The sequence below is a fragment of the Nyctibius grandis genome, chromosome 7, assembly GCF_013368605.1.
Source record: "Nyctibius grandis isolate bNycGra1 chromosome 7, bNycGra1.pri, whole genome shotgun sequence".
In the NCBI taxonomy this organism is placed as follows: Eukaryota; Metazoa; Chordata; class Aves; order Nyctibiiformes; family Nyctibiidae; genus Nyctibius; species Nyctibius grandis.
Window position 1 is genome coordinate 229,640 of NC_090664.1, and position 23,549 is coordinate 253,188.

Sequence of the window (23,549 nt, forward strand, 5' to 3'; positions counted from 1 at the left end):
TGAGTAAAGGTGATCAGGTGTGTCAGACGCTGAACGTCACTGTGTCCACAAAAGTTACCGGAGATTCACAAAACTCGCTTGAGGACTTTTACACACGAATCACACCTTGGTTATCAGCGTTACTTGGTGTGGTAGCGTTGTTACGTTGCCGGCTTCCTGTAGTTGCTAAGGGGAGGTGTGGAGAGGAGGGCAGAGAGAGCTGGAGAGTCCTGGTAGTGCTTTCAGTTACTTACTCCCAGACATGCCCTTGTTCATAACAGACTTATCTAACAGTTTCCCAAAACAAATGTGACTCACAGATGTGTGGTAGCAACTATGACAAAATGGAGCGCTTTTAGTCCGTCAGTCTGTGCATTTCCAGTATATTTTCTTGTTTATAGCTTAAGCTGTTTCTGTCTTCAGTGCAGAGGGGAAAACAAAGATTTGCGTTTTGATTCCAACTTCATTTGAACAAGTAATTTCTAATATCAGTAATCTCCCTCTTCTTATTCCTGAAGAGCCACTTGAAAGGGGACCATCTTAAAAATAATCAGCACAAGTGACCCCATTGTTCTTTTCAGTATGTACCGTGATAGCGCAGGAATAATGGATGCTCTACAGGGGAACCGTAAGATTTCTGTTAGAGCGCTCGAGTGAAGCAGTAGAGTGCTGTTTGTATGAGACTGTGCTATCATAAACTTATCATTTGAGTTAATTACAAAATACAGGTTTTGAGCCTCTCAGTATGACAACTGTTTCCAGGTTAAGTGATACCAAGCAGAAACAGAAATGTAGGGGATTGAGGAGAACTTGAGGGTGTATGAGGGTGTTTTTTTTCCCAGAGTTAATATTACCCATCCATTTTCCAGTTGTGGTGTTTTGATTTCAGTGTAAACAAGTCCTTGTTGAGACCCTCGGGGAGGGGTGGGCTGAGAATTTTGCTTTGTTCTTATGCCTGTAGTGAAAGGGAAAAATAGGTTGAGAAAAGATGATGCTTGTACAGTGTTATAACTTTGTTGCAAAGTTTCTCTGAAGTTTACTCCCAGAAGGTCTAGAAGGTGTAATCTGTATCTTGACAGTTTAGAGACAGAGGCTTGAGTCTTGCAATGAGTTTCTAGAAATACTGTCATGCTTCGGTGAAGCAATACTGTTAGTTACTAGAAATGCCAGAAAATAAGATGCCAAAATACTGAGTATAACTTTAACAGCAAAATAAGATTATCTGGACATGTTCCTAAAGATTAAAGAGAACCTTTTCATAGGATTCTCCAGAAAACTTTTATTTCTGGTTCTCAAGGAAGTACTGAACATAGCATTTTCTGTTGCTGCACTTGCATATTGAGTTGCATCCACACCTGCTTGCACAGCAGTGCATTTGTGTCTTCTTGCTGGCTGTCTTTCTGACTTTCCCCTGTAGTCTGGGTGTTCTCATGTGGCCTGTTCCTCAGCTGCTGCTTCTGCCTTGTAACTCTGTATAAAGTGTTTTTTTTCCTGCCTTACAAGTCCTTTCCCAAGTCTGGTTTTCTGCAATCCTGTGACTGCATTTTCCTTTCCTAGCAGGAATGAGCATTCGCATCTTTTATCACACTGCTGATAACCAAAAGCAGTACCATAAACCAATTATTGCAGTGCCTTTAGCCCCTTATCCAGAAGGTTCGGTGAGGTGTTTGGATAGGAGGTGCTGCTCTTCATTCCTTCTCTGGCCAATTTAATCTTGCTGGGGGCACTGGTATCTGTCTTTGAGGGACTTTGTTCCCTGTTTGCTGCTCCCCAGTGCTTCACCCTCAGTAAGTGGACACCCCCTTAACCCTGTGCACCTTGATTTCTGTTTGCTCTGCACTCTGTAAAGTGAGCAAAGATACCGGCTGGCAGTCTGGCAGTGCAGGTGGCCCAGTGGAGAGGACAAGCGTAGCAGCGTTATAGTGTAAGCTCCTAATCATTGCTGTGTTGTTTGGCATCAGTCAATTTCAAATGATGATGGTACCATCATCACTAAATCAAGCAGCGCTGTGCAGCCTGGCTGCACGGTGTCGCTCATGCAGCAAGCTGGGTTACGGAGGGCTTTCCCTTGGCTGATGTGAGAGAAAGGTCGTTGGTGAATGAGCCAAGGTGCTTACCCCAAGTTGGGTTAGGCAAAAATCTGGATGTTTAATCAGCTGTTAGTAAATAACACTGTACAAGGAACAGCACTTTCCTGCTTGACATGAGTGTGCAAAGGGCAAAGATAGGCAGCAGCTCCGTGAGGCTGTTTGGTGTTTTAGTATTTGCTGGATTTGTCAGGTTAAACTAACGTTTAAGGGAAAGAAAATGATCTGTTCTGATTTATGCTGTTTGGAACGGCTTGAACTGAACATGTGTTTCTTTTGTGTTTTGCAGACTTCCTGAAGCCGACTGTAGCGAAGAGAGAGAGTTCTGTTGCTGCCAGCCAGACCCAGTCTCCGGTGCTGGTCCCCCTGATGGCAGTTTGTACAGCCCTGTGACACCTGCCAAGCTGGACGCCACAGCTTTGCACGGCTGCGCTTTGGCCGCCACCGTGCCTCCTTCGGAGCTGTTGAGTCCTGCAGTCCCAGCCTGTGACACGGGCGTTCATGAAGAGCACTATGTGAGTGAAGCAGTGGAAGATGAAGTGCCAGACTGCAGAGAGTACAGAGATGCCTGCACCATTACTGGTAAGCAGTCGAGTCTTTTATCTCGGAAAGGAGATGGAAATGTGTAGTTAAGCTTCTGTTCTTAAGCTCTTGGTGAGATATCTGATGCGTGGACAATGCTGCTGCTGTTCTGTGTGTGTTTTTCTTGTTTAAGAACTGATTTCACAAGCATGTGGATTTTCAATGAAAGCACTTTTTAAGGTTAAGGCCCTTGCAGATAGGCTTGACCAAACTAGGATGCTATACTTACGTGCTTGGGAAGTTGAACCATTTGAAGTTTGTTTGCAAAATAAAGTAAAAGTCAGGAATGAGGGGAAGGAAATATAATGCAGCTTTAAAATTATGGAATGGTTGTCCTAATGTTCAAGAAAGTTTAGATTTTTATGTTGATACGAAAATTCCTTTGTGGGAGAAGGGGATGGGAGAAACAGTATGTAACATCATGTTTTGACTGTACTTCTTTTTGCTTTTCAAAACCATTCCATTTTTGTCACGTTAGTTCTGGAACTGTAGAAGTTAATTTATAAGGAACAGCTGCTTCTGCATGCTTGTATGAGAGGTTAAATGCCTTTTTATCATGGAGTTCATACAAATAAATGGAATATGTGTTTAAGTGTGGTATTTTAAATAGAATTAGATTTTTAGTGATGTGGTCAGCTGATAATTTTTTGGGGTTTGAGTAATTACTGTAACTTAGTTTAGTCATGGATATGGCCATGAAATGACAGGCAGTTTCCGTTCCCAATGCATGGTGTGTTGGCTGAGCTGTGAGGCTGCTTTTAGTTTAAAGTGACCTTGTGAGTTCCAGGGCGTTTTGGGAATGTTTGAGGAGTCAGCTGCGTTTTTGGGAGGGACAAATGAGAGGGCTGAGAAAAGTAGAAATAAGACTGGAGCCCTTCTAATTGACTGCCAGGTACCTTTATCCTGAATTACTTTGAGCCATTTCTAGGTTTGTCTGTAGGTCAGAGAATCAGTTAATGGTGACCATCAACAGATACTTTTGTAGTATGCCTTAACTTAGCTCAGCCCAACTGTTGTGTAGTTGCTAAGGGCTGATATTCTGAAAAAAGAAAATAGAAAGAAGGGGATAGATGCTGTAAAGGTCCATCCCTAGTCCCTTGAGAAGACAAGCATCAGGATTAACACTGATGTCAAGTATGCTTCTACATAAAATGAATGTTTTGTTAACAGAAACTAACTCTCCATCCCTCCTCCCTTGTATTCATGGGTTTAGAGCTCGTTTATAAAAGGGTCACCTTTTTGACTGACCTCTAGGCATTTGCTTGGTAGGTAGACTAGAAACTCTACACACTGCATAGGTGCATTCCTGCTAGCATAACTGTTTTCCAGGCCCCTTGTAGAAGGACCTTTCTTGTGCTTTGTTCTGTTGGCTGTGTCCTGTCTCCCCTTCCCTCCCTCCCCTGTTAACAGAAAGACGTTAACTTCGTTGTCTGGGCTTGTTGTCAGAAATGGAAAAACAAACTTCTTTCATGAATCAGATGCCTTCTTGATTATGGTTCCTTGGAAGGCAGGACAAACTCTGTCTTTTTTAATTTTTAAAAGTAGTTTTTGTTAAAGGGAGGTCAGTGCATGTCTTCCTGACTCACACTCTTTCAAGCCTGATGTAGCTTCTGAATCTCTTTCTTCTTGCGTAGTTGTCAGCCAAGCGTGGTTTACTGATTGATCTTATAATGCTTTTTTTATTAATTAGCTGTTCTGCAGCAGCAAATTTGTACTGTTTGTGACCTGGAGACAACATGGTAAGACTTGCAGCAGAAATAGTGGTGGTTTTGTTGGTAGGCTGGGTTTGGTTTTCTTTTTTTTTTCTTTTTGAACGGATTTTTCTGAGTTTCAGCTCTTTGCTGTGCTTTTTAAAGCTGTCAAAGGGCATAAACGGGGAGTTAGGAACTGGTCTCGTACTTCCTCTGTAAAATCTCTGCTTTGTCAGTAGTACATGCTGTTACGCAGCGTATACTCTTGAAACAAGCAGAAAGAGAAGTACTTGCAGAGGAATAAGGACTATCAGAGGCTTTAACATGAAGACTTTGTGTAGACCTGACTGACAGGTTAGCACTATTTACACTTTTGAACTATTTAGTGAGAAAGAAATTGCTCATATCAGGTCTGCGTATACCATAATTTTTCTTCTGATGACAAGCCTTGACTCCTCCTAGAGCAGGCATGTTCCAATTCAGCAGTCAGGGTGGTCTGTTTTCTTTTAGTCTAAGACTAACACCTGGAGCCTACTGTAAAAGTCATCTGCAAAAATTCTTGCAAATAAAGGCTTGAGCAGTTAAGAAAAATCTGGGAAACTGAGTCACAGTGCGGTGTGGTGATGCTTCCTGAAACATAACCAGCTAATGGCAACGTAATTGAAGTTGACTCTGGTACAACTGAAGCCTAAGAATGAATTACATGCCGTGCACATTTTGCTGTTTAACTTTCAAGAATGCCATTGGTGCTCAAAGAATTTTAACTGCTTGCTGCTGCTTTTTTTTTTTCTTTTCCCTGTTGTGTTTGCTGGCAGTAGAGGGGCACTCGGGCACTCGCTGTCGGCAGCACAGTCTTTCCTGCCTGGGACCTGGGAGCAGGTGTAACGTAGCTGGGGGTGCGTTACACGTTCTGATTGTGCTGAGCATGTTCTCTTGGATACAGGGTTGGCTTAAACGTTTCCTGTCCCCAAACCACCCCAGAACTGTGCTTGAGCAGATTTCTGTGGGAGTGCAACCGGAGGTATTTTGGGCAGCTAGTCTGGATAGAATCTCTCCCCTGCTTTTGTGGCAGAGGGGTGAGGAGGATTCCTTTTTAGCTAGGTCACACCTCTGATCTCTTCTACTGTGCGGCCTAAAAGCAGTTATGTTGGCATAACCGAGGGAACGAGCGCTGCAGGGGTGGGCCTGGGTGACAAAAACCAGTGAGATGAAAAGTTTCCTTCAGCCTGTGTTACCTCTGAGTGGGGGACAGCACCCTAAGAGACTTCTTTCCCACTGAATTCGATAGTAAAACGATCGAAAACTGATAGTTGCTCTAACTGCAGTGTTATGCCTGTGCAAGTAGATGCTGCTGAATCTGTGCTAATTTGAGCATAGAAGGGCAAATGAAATAGGACAATTGATCCATTTTAAAAAAAATCTTGTTTGTGAATGTTTTAAGAGTTGTTATTAAAAAAATGTTACTGGTGGAGTATGTATTTTCTGAACACTAATAATATTAAACCTGAAAATGGGTTCAGCAGCTGCAGTAGTAATTTTTTTTTTTTGTAATTATTACTTCATTTTGGTTTTTGTTAGCAAGATTTCAGAGAAAAGTTCAACGTAGGCTGACTTGCAGAGTTTTTACTGCTATCATTTGTGGAGCTCCTACAGGTAAATGGGCAGAAGGAGACTCGGGTCCCGAGGCTGGTGGACAGTGGGGCAGCACTGTATGACGTGGAAGTGGCAGGCTGCTACTACGTGTGTGAGGCACCTACCTTGTCCCAGGTGTTTTTTCCTTTGAACTTTTCTTTTTCTTGCTGGTGCCTTTCATCTGAGACCGTGAAGACAGGAATATGGACGTAGCACCATCTAGTGTCCCTTTTGCCAGAAAGGGAACCGAAGTGCTTTTGGAGATGTCTGTGTCTTTCCTGTAATTGCAGCGCAGACCTGGCTACTTCCAGTCAGGTGGTGATGGAAACATTAACTGGGGTTGAGGGCTTCTTTCTCTGTCTAACACCTGCTGTCCCATTTTTTGTAAAGCAGGAAGGGCTGTAATCTTGACATGATAAAGCAGAGTATCACTAAGTTGCTCAATAGTCCAATTTTGTGAATGATAAAAGCCTCTTGCTCTGATTGCCTTTTCCCTTGTCCGTCAGCTGCTGTCAGACAAATGGAGAAGTGGAAATGGAGACTACAGTGGGGATGGAAGTCTGAAATACCACCAGAGAATAGGTTTACTGTTGTGACGGATATCTGGCTGCCAAAATTTGGGTTTTTTTCCTTTGTTTCTCTTAAAATATGCGTAACAGTATTGTTAGCCATTTTGAGTAAGTTAGCTTTCAGTCTGCTTTCTCATGTCTGAGGACTTGCTATTTGCTGTGATTTTGGCATGATATACTTCGTAATTCAAGAGCTAGCTGCTTAGTATGCCATGGAGGTTTCCTTCATCCTTCTCTGAAAAAGGAGAGAATGAATGGACTATGATTTAAATTGCCTAGCGCCTTCATTAGTTTGCATGATTCATTTGTTCATTGTACTAATTACTCTTTCTGAATGTATGTAAGAGCGTTCCCTGGCTGTCATGTTCTGGGCAACTCCCCAAGGGTTCTTGGGAAATTCTTTGTGGTGATAACCTGTTCCGTGTCTTGTTTTGTTCGTAATTAACACAAGTTGTTGGTTTGTTTTTTTTTTTTAATATAAATGGAGTTACATCACTGGATGGGTCAAACCATGAAATCCCTTTTTCTCTCAGCTGGGAAATATCTCTCAGAAGAGCTGGTATTGTTTGACCTTGGAGGTAGTGTAACTTCTCCCTTACTGCACTGACTACAATGATGGGTAGTCATAACAGCCAGAGAAATGGACCTTTTTCGTGCTCTCAAGCCTCATGCAATCTCCTGGCAACAAAGGCATTTGGGTGCAGAAAGTTTTCTCTGAATTTTTGTACTGCCTCTATCCTTATTCAGGCTTTAATCATGTTCTCATATGAAACAGAGCTTCTGTTCTCTTGCATCAAATGTTACCACTCTTCATGGCAACATCAGCCAGTTTTTATGACTGACTGATCCTACAGATAACCAGCGTAATTCTGACCACTTTTTCTGTCGTTGCTTCATTTTAAAGGGTGTGCCTAGGGCCTCGTAGAATTTCTATTCCAGTTCGCCCACCCAAAGGTTCATGGTTTTGTTTGAAAGGCTGAGTTTCTGTTCTTTCTGTTCTAAGTCTGACAAAGCATGACTGCCCCAAGATAACTCCTTAAGGATTTTGGTAATAGAGGTTGTTACTAAATGCTTTACTCCTGTTATGCGGGAGATGGGAAAACACCAAATCTGTGACTGTCCTGTTTGGGTGCGTGAGACACCGCCAGACCGTGCATGCTTGGTGTGCTGAGGATATTGAACAGACTGCTCTGGTTGTGTTTGGAGCCTGTTACAGGCTGAGTGGTTGCCCTCTAAGCATTGAATGGTTACGAAAGTATTGATAATTATTAACAGCTTTGAATTGCTCCGCTCTGAGTTCTGTTGTGGTTACCTTTCTCTTTTAGTGGTTTTTCCCTGCGCAGCATAAACTTGCTCTAGCACTTCCTCCTTTTTCAGGTCCTGTTTTGGGGTACTTCTTCCATGTTTTTCTCAGTTTTGTTGATATGAGAGAAGAGGTGTAAGATATTGCTTGGTGGAGCTGGAACTCAAATGAAGAATATAAGAAATGCTCTCCTGGGTCAGACCAACTGGCTCAGGACTGTGTTTCTGACTCTGGCAACCGCAGAGGTTGGGCATGGAGGGCACGAGTGCACCACTCTTAGTAGTTTACTCTCAGCATAAGTACACCCATCGTGCAGAACTGTTGTACTGGAGATACAGAGAGTATGTCCCTGCCTCATTCTTTTAGTGTCTACTTAACGTTGGACCCTGTCTGTGACTTTGTGTAAAACCTTTCTGAACCTGCTGATTGTGTTACCATGCGACTCCATGGTTTTTACTGGGTGTGTGCAGGGGTACTTAAACCAGTCTCTCACTGGTTTCTGCCAGTATTTGTTTTTCTAGTTATGCAGCCTTGGTGAATATCAGATCTTCATTCCCCTTGTGATTTCATCTTCATGATTTTGAAAAACCTCCGTCAGTTCACACCCTGGCCTTCTCCTCTCCCAGCTTTCTTAGTCTCTCCTTTAAAACTTTTAGAACGTGGGCTCTTAGCTCAGTCTGACACTGCTATTGCTCTCATCAGTCTAATCCTGTAAGCTTCATCTCGTTATGGTCTCTTCTGGCTCTTCTGCCACTTCCTGTAAGCAGCTATTGCTAAATACTGGGCACTCTTTCTTTCTCTAAAGCATGCCAGAAACGCTAGTCCTATAACATGAGGTAGCTCCCTCAGCATGACGAACTGTTCTGTGAGTCTGACTTTAGTTTTGTCTGGCATACTCGAACAAAATGATCTTATTCTCTGCGCCTGCTGCATCATTGCCTCTGAATTTTCTGGCTGGCTTTTGGAGGATTCTCAGGCAACTTCACACAGCTTCTCCTTCCCTCCTTCCCCCTCTGCTTCCCTTCAGTTGTTTTCCAGCTCTTACCCTTTGCCAATAACTTAGTGTTTTTCCTGATTCCTCTCCTGTGACAGGTTGTTATGCTACCTCTTACTCCATATCCCAGGCATACTTTTTTTTTCTTTCAAGGATTATCTTTTTGTGGTTTGGTGGTTTTTTATTTGTTACTGGGGGTTTTTTTTATGTTCCCCCCCCCAGCAGAATTCTGCTACTGCTATGCTCCTTATCCAGCCCTCTTGCTTACTTCTAACATACTAGGAAGAGGAGTATATGGTTTTTAGTGTAAACCTGTCAAATCTAGAGTCACTGTGAAAGCAACTGCAGGAATTACTGAAGTCCAGTGTGACATTTTCAAACTTTGTTCCTAGATTTCCCTTGTTTTGGGAAACACTTGTCAGTCTTAAATGTCTGCTTTATTTGGGGTAGGGAAAAGCGAGAGCAGTAAGTATTCATTGGTGCTCTGTGTTTATTCTTTGGAGAAAGAACTCCTGAAGGCAAGTGCCTGGTGGATTTTTTGGGGATTTTTTTTGGTTTGTGTTTTTTTGTTTTCCTGTTGAAATGCACTTGAGTAGTACTGGAAGACTAAAAAGCTATGTTTGATTATTGGTGTATTTAAATATGTGGAAATACTTTTATTCCTTAATTTACCTCCGTAACATGCTACCTGAGTGCAGCTTTACCTTTCTCCCTCAATGTATGTGTATGTGTCCATGTTGAAAGGACAAATTTTTCTTTTAAAGTCAACATCTGTAAAGAGCAAGCTGCATAAGAGTTACTTTTCATGTTTTGCTTGTGATGCTAAAGCTTCATTGACAGCCATTGTTCAGGGGCTGGCACACTTTGTAGCTGGGCTGGACAACAAGCAGAAGCAGGACAATTGCTTTTCAGAGTTTTCTGTACTCAGTGATCTGTCAGTGGGTTTTTGAGACACTCTCAGTCTGTCTTGGCAGCTGGAAGATCCTGATGGTTAATCAATGTGTTTATTCTTACTGCTGCTGAACAGAGCGTTGCCAGCATGCCTTGGATACATGAATAGCTTTTGTACTTGCTCTAAAAGAATAGCCATGCTGGTGGAGTTGCCTTTTATTTTCTGTTTAATGGCAAAATAAAACCATGATATGGCTGCATTTGTCTACAGGGAGAAACATTTCCATACCGAGTGGACATTTATGACATAATGTACAGTAGGGACCTAATCATTTAATGGCCACTTATCATCACTAAGATCTGTCTCACCTTTTTATACTCAGCAGGAATGTGTGTGTAGGATGAAACCAAAGCAGGAAGACTTTAACCTAATAAACAATGACATTCCTCACATTGGAACTACAGTTTCCAGCAGTTTCCAGCCGTTTTATCTTTGTTAGCTTTGACATTCCCAGCTTTGTCCCAGTCTTTATTTGGTGTGTTTGGCTAAGCCAAGCTTTCTTCAAGCTTACTTCTTCAATATGCTTTCAATTGCCACGTTAAAGTAGAATTTCCTACCAAGAAAGGTAACATGCTGGAAACATTAGTGCTTTATGTACCCAAAAATGCAGATATGGGCTGAACCCAGTGGCCTGTGTGGGAAGACAATTCTGTTGCTTGTCCACTCCACAGACAAACTTGGCCAGTGCCTGGTGTGGCAGCACTGAAGGAACAGCATTTTTTTCTTCCACTTCAACTGGCAGCCTGGTCAATGGAATGATTTTTCCTGCAGAGCATTATTCGTTAATTCTCGTTTGTAGCAAAGGAAGAATTGTGATTATGTTTGTGCAGCTTCCCTACCCTGCACAAATCCTTTAAAACTTCTGGGGAGAAAGGACTTCTTTCCCAGTGATGAAGCTGGATTTGTTTAGGGGAAAGAGGGTGGGAGAGGAGAAGAAAACCAAACCCTTGAAGTCTTTCTCCTTTCTGCTTCTGTCCTTGCTCTTATAAGTGCATGTTTGTATGAATTAAAATATGAAGTGACAGACAACTGAAGTGACACATGGTATTATATAAAGATGATGAGAATCCCTGTTTGGGTGCTTCATTCTCCACGGTCTGGACTTCTCATCCAGAATTCCTTTTCCATAATTGACTGTGCCCACCTGGCTACCATAAATACCGCCTGCCTTTCCCATGGTGCCCCACCTACACAAGGTGGGAAGTCCAGTTGAGATCTATGTGTGCAAGAGAGAAAGTGCTGTGGGTGGTACTGTTACAGGCCAGCTGAAGCCTTGCTGTGGCAGCCCAGAATGTCCGAGGTTGGCGTGGAGTCTTTTCTTTTCCCATGGAAGACTGGATTGTGTGCAGTATTTTCCATGTTTAGAGGCAGAAGAACCTCTGCTTAAATAGGTTTGGTTAAAGGTGTAGCAGGACTTGCAATTCCGAAATCCTGTCATGCCAGTGAAGTTACAGAAGCTGCCATGGCTGTTTGGGGAGTCTGAGTTTTAAAGGTATGAGACAGCTTTCCTGTTGGAGAGGTTTTCTTCCAGCGGTTTGGCTTTGCAGCCAGTGATGAGACTTGTGATGTGTAGGATCCTAAGGCCATCTTTCCCTTTGGGCAAGTCAGTGAGTTGAGAGGACTGACAAGCAGCCAGGAAATATCTGCTGGAAAAGCATGTAGAGAAAGACCATCTTTCTTGCTTCCATCCCTGGAATATGATTAGGCTTTAGTTTTGTGCTCTGCTGAGGAAGAAGAATGTAGTCATGGCCTCTTGGTTGGTTTTTGAGCTAGATTAGGGGCCTTTCTCGGAAGGAGTCTCCAGAATTTTCTTGGCCCAATGGAATGGGATGACTTTTCACGTTATGGAGTTGCGTATTTCTTCACCCTTTTAAAAAAAGGGGGGGGATACTGAATACACTGAGAATTTTAAACAGGTAACGTCCTACTTAAATAGTAGAAAATGTAATGCTGTCTTGTGTGAAGGTACACGTACTGTAGATTTTTATGTCATTTTACATGCAGGGATACAAAAGTTGCCAAGTGCTTACTGATCCTTGGCTTCTGAGAAGGGACACAGACTTCCAGTTTGGGTTCTCTGTGTGTATATGCATTACATGAAGCAAAAGCAGCAGTCAAGATTCACTAGTGTTTAGCATGAGATAGCCTCAAGGTGATGAACTTTAATTTCGTGCATTACATGTGGCTGGACTTTAGCCTCCATGCAGTAGCCCTGTTCTGCGAGAACATTCCTTTTACTTAACTAGTAGGAGCCAGCGCTGGAATTGACCATTTTCAGGTATTTTGTGCTTTTTAAAAAAACAGTTTGCTTTTTATTGACCAGCCATTTTCAAAGAATTTTTAAGTTTCTCTGTTTTAAATTTTAGTGAGCTAAGTATCAAGGGGAAGTGTAATGTGTGTGTGGGGAAGTGGGACAGGACGGGAAGCCAGGGAGAGGAATAGGTGGCTCCATACTAGACTGAAGGTCATCTTGCTTTCTCCAGAGGGTTTCCTTGTTTTCTCTCATCTTGTTTTTCTTCCTGTGCTCTTATCTACTTCCCTTTCCCCAACTGCCTCAAAAGGTTGCTACAAGTTATGAAGTTTTAAATCTGTTGTGAGAAATGAAAGAATTTGCCTGCAAGTGATTACTGAGACTTTTGGCCTTTTTCTTCTTTTTTGCTGGGCCTTTTCTAAATTTTTTTAAGAAGGAGAGGGTATTTAGACTGCCTCTTCCTGGCTGTGCCTGACTACCAGCTGCTGGGTGGTGATACAGTGGAGTCCCCTGGAAGATGTTCAGGGTGGGTGGGTGACACAACCTGATGACCGAAGTTTGTGTTCTGAAAGTTGCCAAGCAGCCCAGCGCTTCCCCAAGGTCACACGTAGAGTGTTGCTGTTCTGCTGGACACACCACTTCTGTGCAGCAGTTGTTTCCCTTTGCTCAGAGGAGGCACTTCAGGGTAGCACAGCTGCTTTGAGCTGTTTGCAAGGTGTTGGCCTCCATCAGGACCACAGCTCTGGAGCATGGTTCTCTGGGAATGATACAGCCTCTGGGTAGTTTTCTTACGGTCTCCTTTCTCTTGACTTGTGTGTTCTGGCCTGTCCCTTCTTGAGCACAGCCCTGGCCCTAGCACGGGTCATGGCAGGGTTGGGTTTATGAGAATTTGGTTTGCTCCAGTTACAGCGATAGGCTGTAAATGAGAAGCTGGCTGACAAAGTGTCGTTTGTGGTTTAGGGGTTCGGGTAATGAGGTACTACTTAACAGCAGGTGGCAGTATCCACTGCCAGCAGGTTCTGTAGAGACCTGGAAGTCCTTTCAACCTTGAAAGGCGAGCCTCTGCTTGAAAACAAACCAATAAAACCATAAAGTTTGAGGATGGTTCGGACCAGAATTCAGATAGACCGAAACTAAGTATTTTATGTTCCATGCAATGACTGTACTGATCAGCTGTGTTGTATTGTGTTTCTAAAAACTCCTGTAGATACCAGGCTTTGAGAGTTGTAGAGTTTTTCTCTGTGTATGTATTTTGTGTATGTTTTGGGGCTTTTTTTTTGTTTGTCATGCCCCCCTCCCTGTCCCTTTTCCCTTCTCTTCATTTTAGGTTCTTTTCTCTGAATTTATCACTGCTTTTATGTGAAGTTGATGCTGAAATAGGTGCTCGTTGTTTATCAGTCAAGCTAGGTTTCATTTCTACAGTAATGTATGACTGTTCAGTCATGGCTGTAAACAGGTGAAACCCAAAAGCCTGGTGGGGAATGGAGTTTGACAGGTGAGCAGCTTTAGGTGACCATGTTGTTTGGAATGAGATCTTCACATCTGTCTATGTGTGGTTCATGTTGAACTTAGCCTGGGTTGAAGTTGGCTCAACTGAGGTTGAATTGCTTGGTCATGAGGTGCTGGCGTAGTTCCTCCTGTCCAAATAACACTGACAGCTAAATATATGTTCAACGCTGTGTGGGAAGTGACGCAGTGTATTGCATGGCTACGTGAGTGCAGGGTGAAAATGGCAGTGGGTGACAGCACCCTGCACAATGTCTCATGATCTGGGTGATGTTATGTGCCCAGAGGAGGAGTGGCAGTCCGTGTGGTGCTGTGCCCCTTCGACACAGTCAGCTCCCGTTGTTTTAGACCTCTCACTCTGTTTGATCAGCTCCTTGCTCACTTGTCAGCAGGAGGGGTGTAAGTGTACATCCCGAAATAACCAAGTGTATGTAGTCTCATCCTCGCTTGGTTGACCTAAAAATTATGCCTCTTTCTTACCCAGATAATTTACAAACGAACAAGCCACCCTCATTTCAATCTCCACAAAGAAAAATTAACTTACTGTGCTTTTTAAATGGATAGAAGTGTTGGCTAGAAGAGAGGGAACAGATTAAATGGATGGAATAGTCAAAGGTATTCCAGATCAGCAAGTCTAATAAAATATCTCTAAGGAAATGTCGACAAGCTGAAACAACCAGTAAACCTTTAGCGTCTGTCTGAAGTTGGGGAGGAGGTGGTAGAGAGGTTTGAGATGCTCAGGGGGGAATACACCAGTCAGTCAAATGCCAATGTATGAAAAGATATGGAACAAGCTAACAAGTAATCCATTAATAATTACCCAAGAAGTACTGAAGTAGGAAGAAAAAATGCAGAAGAGAGCTCAATGGGAGTGTTCTGCCCAGTTTTGTATCTTGCTTATTGAAAGAGTGGATTAGAAAATGAAACAACAAAATCATCAGAGGAAAAATCTCTGACAGAATTTGGCTTATTCTCATTTAGAACACATACGGAGGAATAATGTCAAAAACTCCTGTAAAGCAGACTGAGGAACTTCATCCTCTGAGGAACAGGGCATGGAAGAATATATTTTGCACCAAAAAGAAGTGAGGGCGTTTGTACGTGTGCCACATTTAAGCTACGAAGATAGCAAAGCACTGGAATGCATTGCTTGCAAAAATAGGGTGGAAAAGAATTAACAAATTTCCTTTGTTTATATATAACTATTTCTAAAAAGTGCTGAAAGCTGCAGACTTCTACAGTACACAAGAGCCTTAGAAAATCTTTCTTAACTCTTCTTTCAAAAGCAGAACCTGGAATGACCCACACTTTAGTAAGAATCATGAGTTCATAATTCATTTAGCTATTTAAGTTTTTATAATTTGCTTGTAGAAGTTCGTTTTCCAAGGATGTCCAGAAAACTACAGGTTTAAAATTGCTTAGACAAAACCCAAAATCTGTAACAGAGCAACTTATGAGGACGTAGTTCAACTGTATTTTGTTGTATCATTTTTATTAATGATCAGTTAACTGTCTTAGGCTTATGGTGTTATATTTAACTCAGTAAAATGAAGGTACCATTTAGGGCAAGAGGAGGTGCAACAGTTTTATGCCTGCTGGACTTCAGTTAACTTAATCATAAAACATAAATGATGTCTCAGTTGTTCTGAGAACTTATTTAACTTTAATCAGTTTAATCAGAAATATTAATAAAAACTATCTGGAAGCACAATCGGGGTCCTCTGTAAAACGTAACTGGTGCTCCAGGGTGGGGGATGGCATTAGTCGGCGCACCTTCTCGTGACACGTGCCTGCACCTCCGACAAGGGAGGGGAGGAAGAGCGAAGGGGAAGACTGTGTAATTGTAGCGCTGAGAATATTGCTCTGATTTAAACGGTGAACTAATGTTTAGTCATACACAAGTGTAATTGCAGTGTCCTGTTTTTCTAAATAGGCAATTACATCCGAGCCTGCCTCTGTTTCCTGCTGGTATACAGGTCTTAAAATCACAGTGAAGTTAATGATAATAGCATCAAAATAAGTTGTCTTTCCCGTTACTCGTTAATATCTTTTCCAGTTGCTAGGCCTTTTCAATTGCTCAGAAACACTCAAGATTTGTTATATGACAGAGCAGAAAAATTGTCTTGGTTGACTTGTGTTCCACTATAATTCTTACTTATTTACAGTCTGTCCTTCAGGTTCTGGTAGATTTCTTTTCCACAATAAAACTGTATGGGTTTCTTTTGTGTATGTATACGTGTGGGTTTGGTTTTTTGGTGTTTGTTTTTTTTTCTATGTGTATGTGTGGGGTTTGGTTTTTTGGTGTTTTTTTTTATCCTAAATTTTATTGGTGACTTCTTTGCATTCCATTTTCTGCTATTTTTTATGACAGAGCAAACCATTTTACTTTTCTGCGCAGAATTGTTTGCCTGAAACTTTCTCTTTTCATCGATGAAGTCAGTCCATCTCTTTTGAATTACTAATTAAAAGCGGAAAGACACTAAAGGTTTGAATTTTGCAAACATTTTTATTTCCTTGTTCCCAAGAAGACCACCTCAGTCAGGCTGTGTAGACTCTTACATTCTTCACAAGAGGTGAACTAACATTTCAGCCAAAAAAAACCCCCTCAAAACCAACCCAAACAAAAACCTGAACTCCATATTCTTGACAGTGAGAGCAATTAGGTAATCCAAAGAAATGTATCTGTGTGTCTCTGTATATGCAGATATAGATAAAAGAATCTTTATGTGTATGCATGTACACACACACGTATGTTTGAATGTGTAGTTGACATCAACAGGTTTTTTAGAAGATCAGCTGGCTTTTCTGAACTCGGATCGTTGCAGGCACTAAGGTGGATGTTGTCGACAATTAAGAAGGTAGCCAGGGAAGAAGAAGGGTTTGTAGTTACAGGTTAGCTCTCAGTTTTGGAAACATGGGAAACAGGTCTTGTTTCTCTGTGTAAGTTAGTCCTCTGAGAGGGCTGCAAGGACCTATTAAAATGATGCATGCAGGCTGACTCTCACATCGCTCCATAAAAATAGCATTGCTACACATGTGGGAACCTAATCCTACCAATTTTTGCACATCCACATGGTGCAGTGAGGTGTGGAGCACACTTACGTGTGTACAACAGTTAGCAGAACAGCCTGGACGAAAGCAGAGTAGGACACCTCCTGGTAGACAATAGCAGACTCCTTGAACCACAAGGTACGATGCGACTTTCCCAAGTGGATTTTAATTTTAATCAATAGGATACTGTAAAGGATATAGGCAGGAGATTAACAGTGTGAGTTCATCTTTGTATCCTCTTCCCTGTTGTCTGATAGAGTAGTAACGTTCTTGCTGTCTGTAGTGCTCGGGATGATGCTTATGACAATGCAATTTCTGGATTAGAAAGATAAAAAAAAGAGGTGATTGCTGGTCTATAGGAGAGTATGTGTTACTTCCCCATTTCCCCCCTCCCTCCCCTCCCCTGACAGAGGTTAGTTCACCAGCTTGCAGTGGCATAGAAATGGGAATGCAGATTGATGCACTACATATTTATGGAAAACATACCAGGGGTTGCTCTGTTTGTTAATAATTTAGCAAGATATTGTAGTTAATTGTATATGGTAAGTAAAATCTATGTATTTAAAATGATCATGCCTGGTTTGGGCATTCACACGTGCACATACACAAAAAATTTAATATAGGTTGGAAGGTACCTCTGGAGGTCATCTGTTATGACTTCTACTCAAAGCAGGTCTTTTAAAGTGAGTGCTCGTGGCCTTATTTAGTCAAGTTGTCAATCTTTCAAAAAATGGGAGATTTTCCAGCCTCTTTACCCCTGTTCCCATGCTTGATCATCCTTATGGTGAAAAAGTTTTTATGTTGAATTGAAACTTTGTGTGCTAAAACTTCCCAGCTCCCTCTTCTCCTAAATTTAAATCTCCAGTTTTAATTGCAACATTTTTGCAGTTGTTGATGGCTGTCGGTATCACTTTTTAAAACTGTGTGCTGACTTGAGGTATTTGTGAAGGAGGGACTGACACCACAGAATGCAGGTCGAGGTAGTGTCAAAAGATTCCCTGAAAGTTCTTGCAGCCAACTCCACCAGTGCATCTTAGGTGAGAACTGTGACACTGTTTGCTGTTGCAATCCTGGATTTCTTTTTCCTGAGAAAAATCTGCCAGCAGCAAAGGCAGAAAATATAGTGGTACTGAACCGTGGTCAAAGACCAAGTTCAGGAGATATGTGAAGCTTGCAAGCTAAAAAAATCCGTCAAGTAGAACATCAAAAGTGTGAATTCCTGCATGCATTAACCCAGGTTGTAACTCCCCGTCCTGGTCAATGCTCACTTGCTCTCTATTCCCCTCCACCTTCAGTAGATGACTCCCTGCTTCTAGAGGTTGAGCTTTCTGTTCCGAAGAGCATGCCCTTCTGTTTTCTGCTAGTAATTACGCTACTTGGGGATCATTTGTGCTAGTCATGTCTTCTAAACTGATCTAAACCGTATCTAGCTGTTTTCTACACGCAGAAGAATCTTGCTGATGCCAAAAGAAGCTGACATCTTTGCTAGCTTGTATGTGTAGTGCTCAGTTTAAAGTAACTAACGTAGATTGTCCTCTTTTTCTTACCAGATGTGTGCAATAGTACCAATCTTCCTGAAGTTGAAATCATCAGCCTACTGGAAGAGCAGCTGCCTCATTATAAGCTAAGAGCAGATACAATCTATGGTTATGACCATGACGACTGGCTTCATACACCTCTCATTTCCCCTGATGCAAATATTGACCTAACAACTGAGCAAATAGAAGAGACCCTGAAATACTTCCGTAAGTCAAAAATTCAGAAATTATAATAATTTAACATATTACAATAAATTATATAAATATATAATTATATTAATATATATTTTATAATCATATAAAATATATTATGATAATATTTTAATGTAAGAAATAAATAAAATAGTGCCTTTTTTTTTTTTAACCTTCTCTGAAGTATCTGCAATTCTATTATAACTGTGGAAAGCAAGAGAACTGTTTGATTTATTGCTTTGGTCTTCAAGTTTGTGGTAGATAGAAAACAAAGGAAACAATTAATCAAAAACAGCAGTTGCATTTGTACTCTGTGCATGCATCTCTCTCCACATTATCAAATATTGGTGAAACTGAAATACTTCTTTTTGCTTGTGATCCCTCTGGTAAGAGACTGAAATTTCTGTACATATACAATGTAGAAAGCTTAGACCTGTTTCCATATTTGCTTTTTTTGAACACGTTCTCCGACACATTGCCCTGTTGTCTGATGGCACTGAGTGCCAGCATCACAACGTGACATCAAATCATTTTTCTGCAGCTTCGCTTCTAGGAGAGACTTGTGAAAACTGAGCATTTGGTTGAGGTTGTTTGTCCCTTCTTTCTTTTGTTCATGTTCATACTGTTGGACAAAAGGGTCCCTTTTGTGCCTGGAGGGAAATTGTGTAGTGTTCTGAGCTTCTTGGTTTTTCATTCTTTTTTTTGAGCCAGTAGATGCTTTTATCATGGTGAATGGATTCACGCCTCTCTGGGTTCTGCCCCTGGGGGTGTTGACTTGGCAGTGCAAGTAGAGAAGACTTCTGTGATTCATCCTGTAGTTATTACTTCATTGAGTAATGTATGATTAAATGATTTTTTTCCCCTTCCATGGTTTCACATAAAGGTGCAGTTTTGTTGCACTTCTGCTTGTGTTGCATGTTAAAATAGTCTGCAGAGTATCAAGCTAATAGGTTATTTGCTAAAGCTATAGTAGTTAGACTTACATAGTAGTGGATTTACATAGATTGTAGTAGTAGATAGATTTAGGTAGACTTACTGAGGCACTGTGGAGCTCAGATGAGTTACAGGGCTCAACACAAACCTGTGCAAATATGGCTTCATTGCACTTTGAAGCACCTGGAGAATTCCCTTGGTAAGGAGTGAGTTTGGTAAAGAAAAGCACTAAGAATATGAAGAACTGAGTTCCTGACTATAATGCTTCAACAGAAGGCATTAAGTATTTTAGTAAATAGCTTACATATGCTCTCCACCTCCCCCCAGTCAGACAAAAACAGTGGGAAGGAGGAAAGGCGAGCTGAAGCTGATCTATGGAATCAGTTGTACAACTCCTTGTTGTGTATCGGTCCATTAGTGGTATTACAATGGTGGCAGAACTTGGCTTAAAGAAGTGTTTTGAAATGTCAGGTTTCCAAAGCCTTTAGTAACCACATTAGTCCTGTCTCATGAATAAGATTGTCTGTGCGGGTGGACTGTTGCAATAACCATGGGAAAGATGTTTCACTAGTGGGGCAGGGAAGGCAAAAGACGCCCATGGAAGCACGCTAACTGCCAGCTGAGGCGCTGGCGGGGCCTGTCACTTGCAGTGGTGCATGACTGTTGGGGATGGACACAAATGAAGCTACGTACAGCAGAGCTGCCTGTAACTGTGAGTACTTAAACAATTTTATCCAGCTTTTAGCTTACAAGCATGACTGCAACTTTACCATGTTGCTGTGATTAAGGTTTCATCCAATCAAATGGCTTGAATAAAAACATTTCATGAGTGTGATCCCTGCCCCAACGTATGTTTTCTGCGTTCATTGGGAAATAACTGCTTAAAGAAGAGGAACTGAGCAAGGAGAACTTCCATGAAGAAAAGTTTATTCCGTACTGCTTATATACAGAGACTTGTGTATAGACAGTAGTTCAAGAAGTTTAAGCAAATTAGGATTGAGCCTTAGACTGATATTCTGGAAGCCGAGATCTCTGACTTTACCCTCATTCAGTTACAGTGAACAAGTCATATACTGCCTCTATACGCGAGAGTGCAAGACCATAAAACTTTCGCATGTTTGGAAATTATGGCATTGATTGTAAACATTGGTTTATGGAAAAATTAACTATGGATATGAAAATGTTATTTTAAGTTGGCAGAACAGTCCCGTGAATTGTACCATCATCACTTTGGAGAGTGTTTTCCAGGGTGTTGCTGCTTGCACAATGATTCATTTTCAGTGCTGCAATTCAGGCACTCCTCCTGTACCTGTTCAGTTTGTTTTAAAAACCTTGACGAGGGGCTCAGCAAATACTGTGACTTGTCAGTTGGAAAGTTTTAGTATAATCTTACAAATTTCTGCTGTTTTCAAAACAGTATCCTTGTGGTCTAAGAATTCTAGGGATGTGGTTAAATTTAATAAATAAAAAAAAAAAGAAATTTCATAATCTGTCAAAGCTTTCCTTAACCGAAGGAAGAATTCATTGATTTTGCTGCAACAGAAAAGGTTTTGCTGCAAAATAAATACTTTTATCAGAATTAAAATGCATGACACGCACAGATCGTTGCTTTACCTTCTTCAAGCTTCTTGGAGACGTGCAAAGATAATTCAAATTAATATTAGAACTTTTAGGTGTGGAATTAAGTCTCTTGATTGCTTGTGGTTCCTGGGATGTTGCAGTGTCGATCAGCTTCAAAGCCAGGGTGTAACAGGGAGGAAGGGACTTGTGGCTTTATTCAGGAAATGTTCGCAGACCGAGAAATACTGGACAATGGGGGATGTTTGTGCATGTTTTAATGTATGTAAATATTGTGCATTATTAATATATGTAAGTATGTCTTTTGTAAGGCTTCCTGACGTTTAGGGAGAGAGCTTATCAGGAAGAGCAAGGTTTTATAACCTCTCACCACACCAGTTAAGGTGTAACTGCTTGGGTTGGCAATAGCCTGAGTGGTAACACAATAGTGACAGTCTCGCACTGTAAGTCATTGTTCTGATGATGTTCAGGTACCAACTGTGAACAGCTGGAATCAGGGAAGGGGAACACATTTGTTTTTCCACCAGTTATAATGGCATTCCCACCCCCCCCAAGAGCAGTGGAGGTTGATTTTTGTGGGGGGGGTGGTAATTGAGAGCAGCTTTTTTCCTTCCTTCAGCTGTAGGTTTTGAACAAATTCATGGCCAGTCACCATACTCAGTGACTCTTTAACCTCTGTTTTGATTGTGGCCCATATCTCCAGCTCTGTCCTGACTCATTTTATAAGTTTTGAACAAGATAGATGTCTGAACCTTTGAACCTCAGTAGTGGTTTACTTAAAAATATTTCAAGGCCCACAGAAGTAGGAAAGTAGGGTGTTCTAAATATATACACATTAAAAAAAGCATGTGTAGATACGCATATGTAATGAATATATATAGTATATGTGTATCAATGTACAATTGGATTTGTAGTTATCCTTTTGAAAGAATTTTAAAATACAGTGACCAAATTTTAAACCTCTACTCAAAATAATTCCTCAAATGCATTTTTGGTTAAGTCTTATGAAGTGCCCTGAAGTTGATTAAAAAGTGTGGCTATCTTAAGCCTAGTAATTAAACTGATTCTGAAAATAAATGCCTTTTAAACTGTACTATCGTCTTCATTTGTTTCCACTTTAGAGTGGCAACATGAAAGGGAGAAAGCTGATTTGTCAAAAAGGTTGTGTAAAAAGCTCTAATTGATTTGCAACCCCAAACCGAAATTTTAAGCTGCACTCTGAAAACAGTGCTCTGATTCCCCATGGACTGTCTCTCTCCGAGAACTGTACTTCCAAAGAATTTATTTGCTGTTTAAAATGACATTTGTGTATGAATTATAGTACACGATTGCTGTATTAGGCACATAAACCTCCATGTTCACACATACCCATTGCGCATTTTTAATTGTTCTCGTTGTCCATCTAGTATTCTCCTTTTCTATAAACCAGGCTTCTTAACAGGGAACTTGTCACACTGCATACCTGTTTGCCTGTGATTTTTAGTGTCTGAATAATACATTTAATAGGAGAGGCTCTGTGGTGGTTTGGATAGATTCAGGTGTCTCCAAAGACCATTATCTGTGAAAGAATCTAAATCACTTGCAGTGACAGTATTCTTTAGTTTGAGTTCATCGGTGTTTGCGTTTGCTCCCAGGAGAGAATCCATGAGCAGTATCACTTCCAGGAGTGATTCAGCACGTGAGGTAACAGGCAGCTGCATTGCTGTCCTTCAAAGTAGGAGCACTGAAATGATGGAGTTTTCTGAAGGGCTGATGGGTGTCCCAAGTCGTGTATTGTCAAGCTTTTAAAGTATACGGATGCATTTTCATTCAGTTAAAAAGTAGATTAGTAGCTATTAGTGCTCACACGTGCTTGTTTTACTGTGACTGACCAGGTGCTGTTTCAAGGGACAGGGAGGGCTGGGTTTCCCTTTTACCATAGGAAGCATATCACAAGGGAACACTTGAATTTAGGAAAATATTCAGTCATTTTTGAGTGAAAAGATAAATTCTCTTCTCTGGATTGCCAAATGAAGAGAGTGTAAATGCTTTTAACAGGGCCACTGTCTTAATGGACATCTCCGTTTTGGTTCCTGATTTTTTTTGTTAATTGCTTCTTTGGGGCGCCTTGGGTTTGTGTATCCATCTTTAATAGAGCATAGTGACATATTAGACCCTACTGTAAAGGGTGCATGGAGTACAACTGTAAAGGGTGCATGGAGTACAACTGTTATCAAAAGTAACGTGATAGTCACAAAATGCCATTTGTTCTTGTATTCTATTATTTCTCCTTAAAATATGAAAAGAAGCATTGAACATGTACTAGAAGTTAAGCACAAGTGTGGCTGGAGGAAGAGAGAGCTTCAATGTGAAGACAGAGTAGGGAAGCCACTGTGGTCTGGGAAGGTTTTCGGTAAAATGAGGTATCTTCTGCAGCCTGTGTATAGTGAGGAACTGTAAATGGAACTCGTTTGCTTACTGAGTTCCCGACTAGCAAGACTTGTCACATAAAAGTCTGTACAGGGCAAGTATTTATGCTGTGCTCATTTCTTGGGTGCCAGGGTGCTGTATGCCAGTGATGTGCACTTTAATACTGACTCTCGTCTGGTTCTCCAGTCTACTGAACTCGTTCTGCTTAATTTTCCAGCTGTCTCTAGTGGTTACAACTGAGTCAAGGAGTGACCTATTAAAATCAAAAAGCAATGAGACTGTTGAGGGGGGTGGATGTGTGT

The 23,549-nt window shown here is 41.3% G+C and overlaps 1 protein-coding gene across 2 annotated transcripts in view; it reads left to right on the forward strand.

Moving 5' to 3' along the window:
- The window catches only part of TRAK1 (trafficking kinesin protein 1), a 109,579-nt gene that overhangs the window by 20,287 nt on the left and 65,743 nt on the right, over nucleotides 1–23,549 (forward strand). For both annotated transcript variants that reach the window (XM_068405354.1, XM_068405355.1), the window contains exons 2-3: nucleotides 2,356–2,648; nucleotides 18,148–18,342. In XM_068405354.1, coding sequence (XP_068261455.1) covers nucleotides 2,356–2,648; nucleotides 18,148–18,342 — 488 coding nt within the window. The remainder of the gene's footprint in view (nucleotides 1–2,355; nucleotides 2,649–18,147; nucleotides 18,343–23,549) is intronic.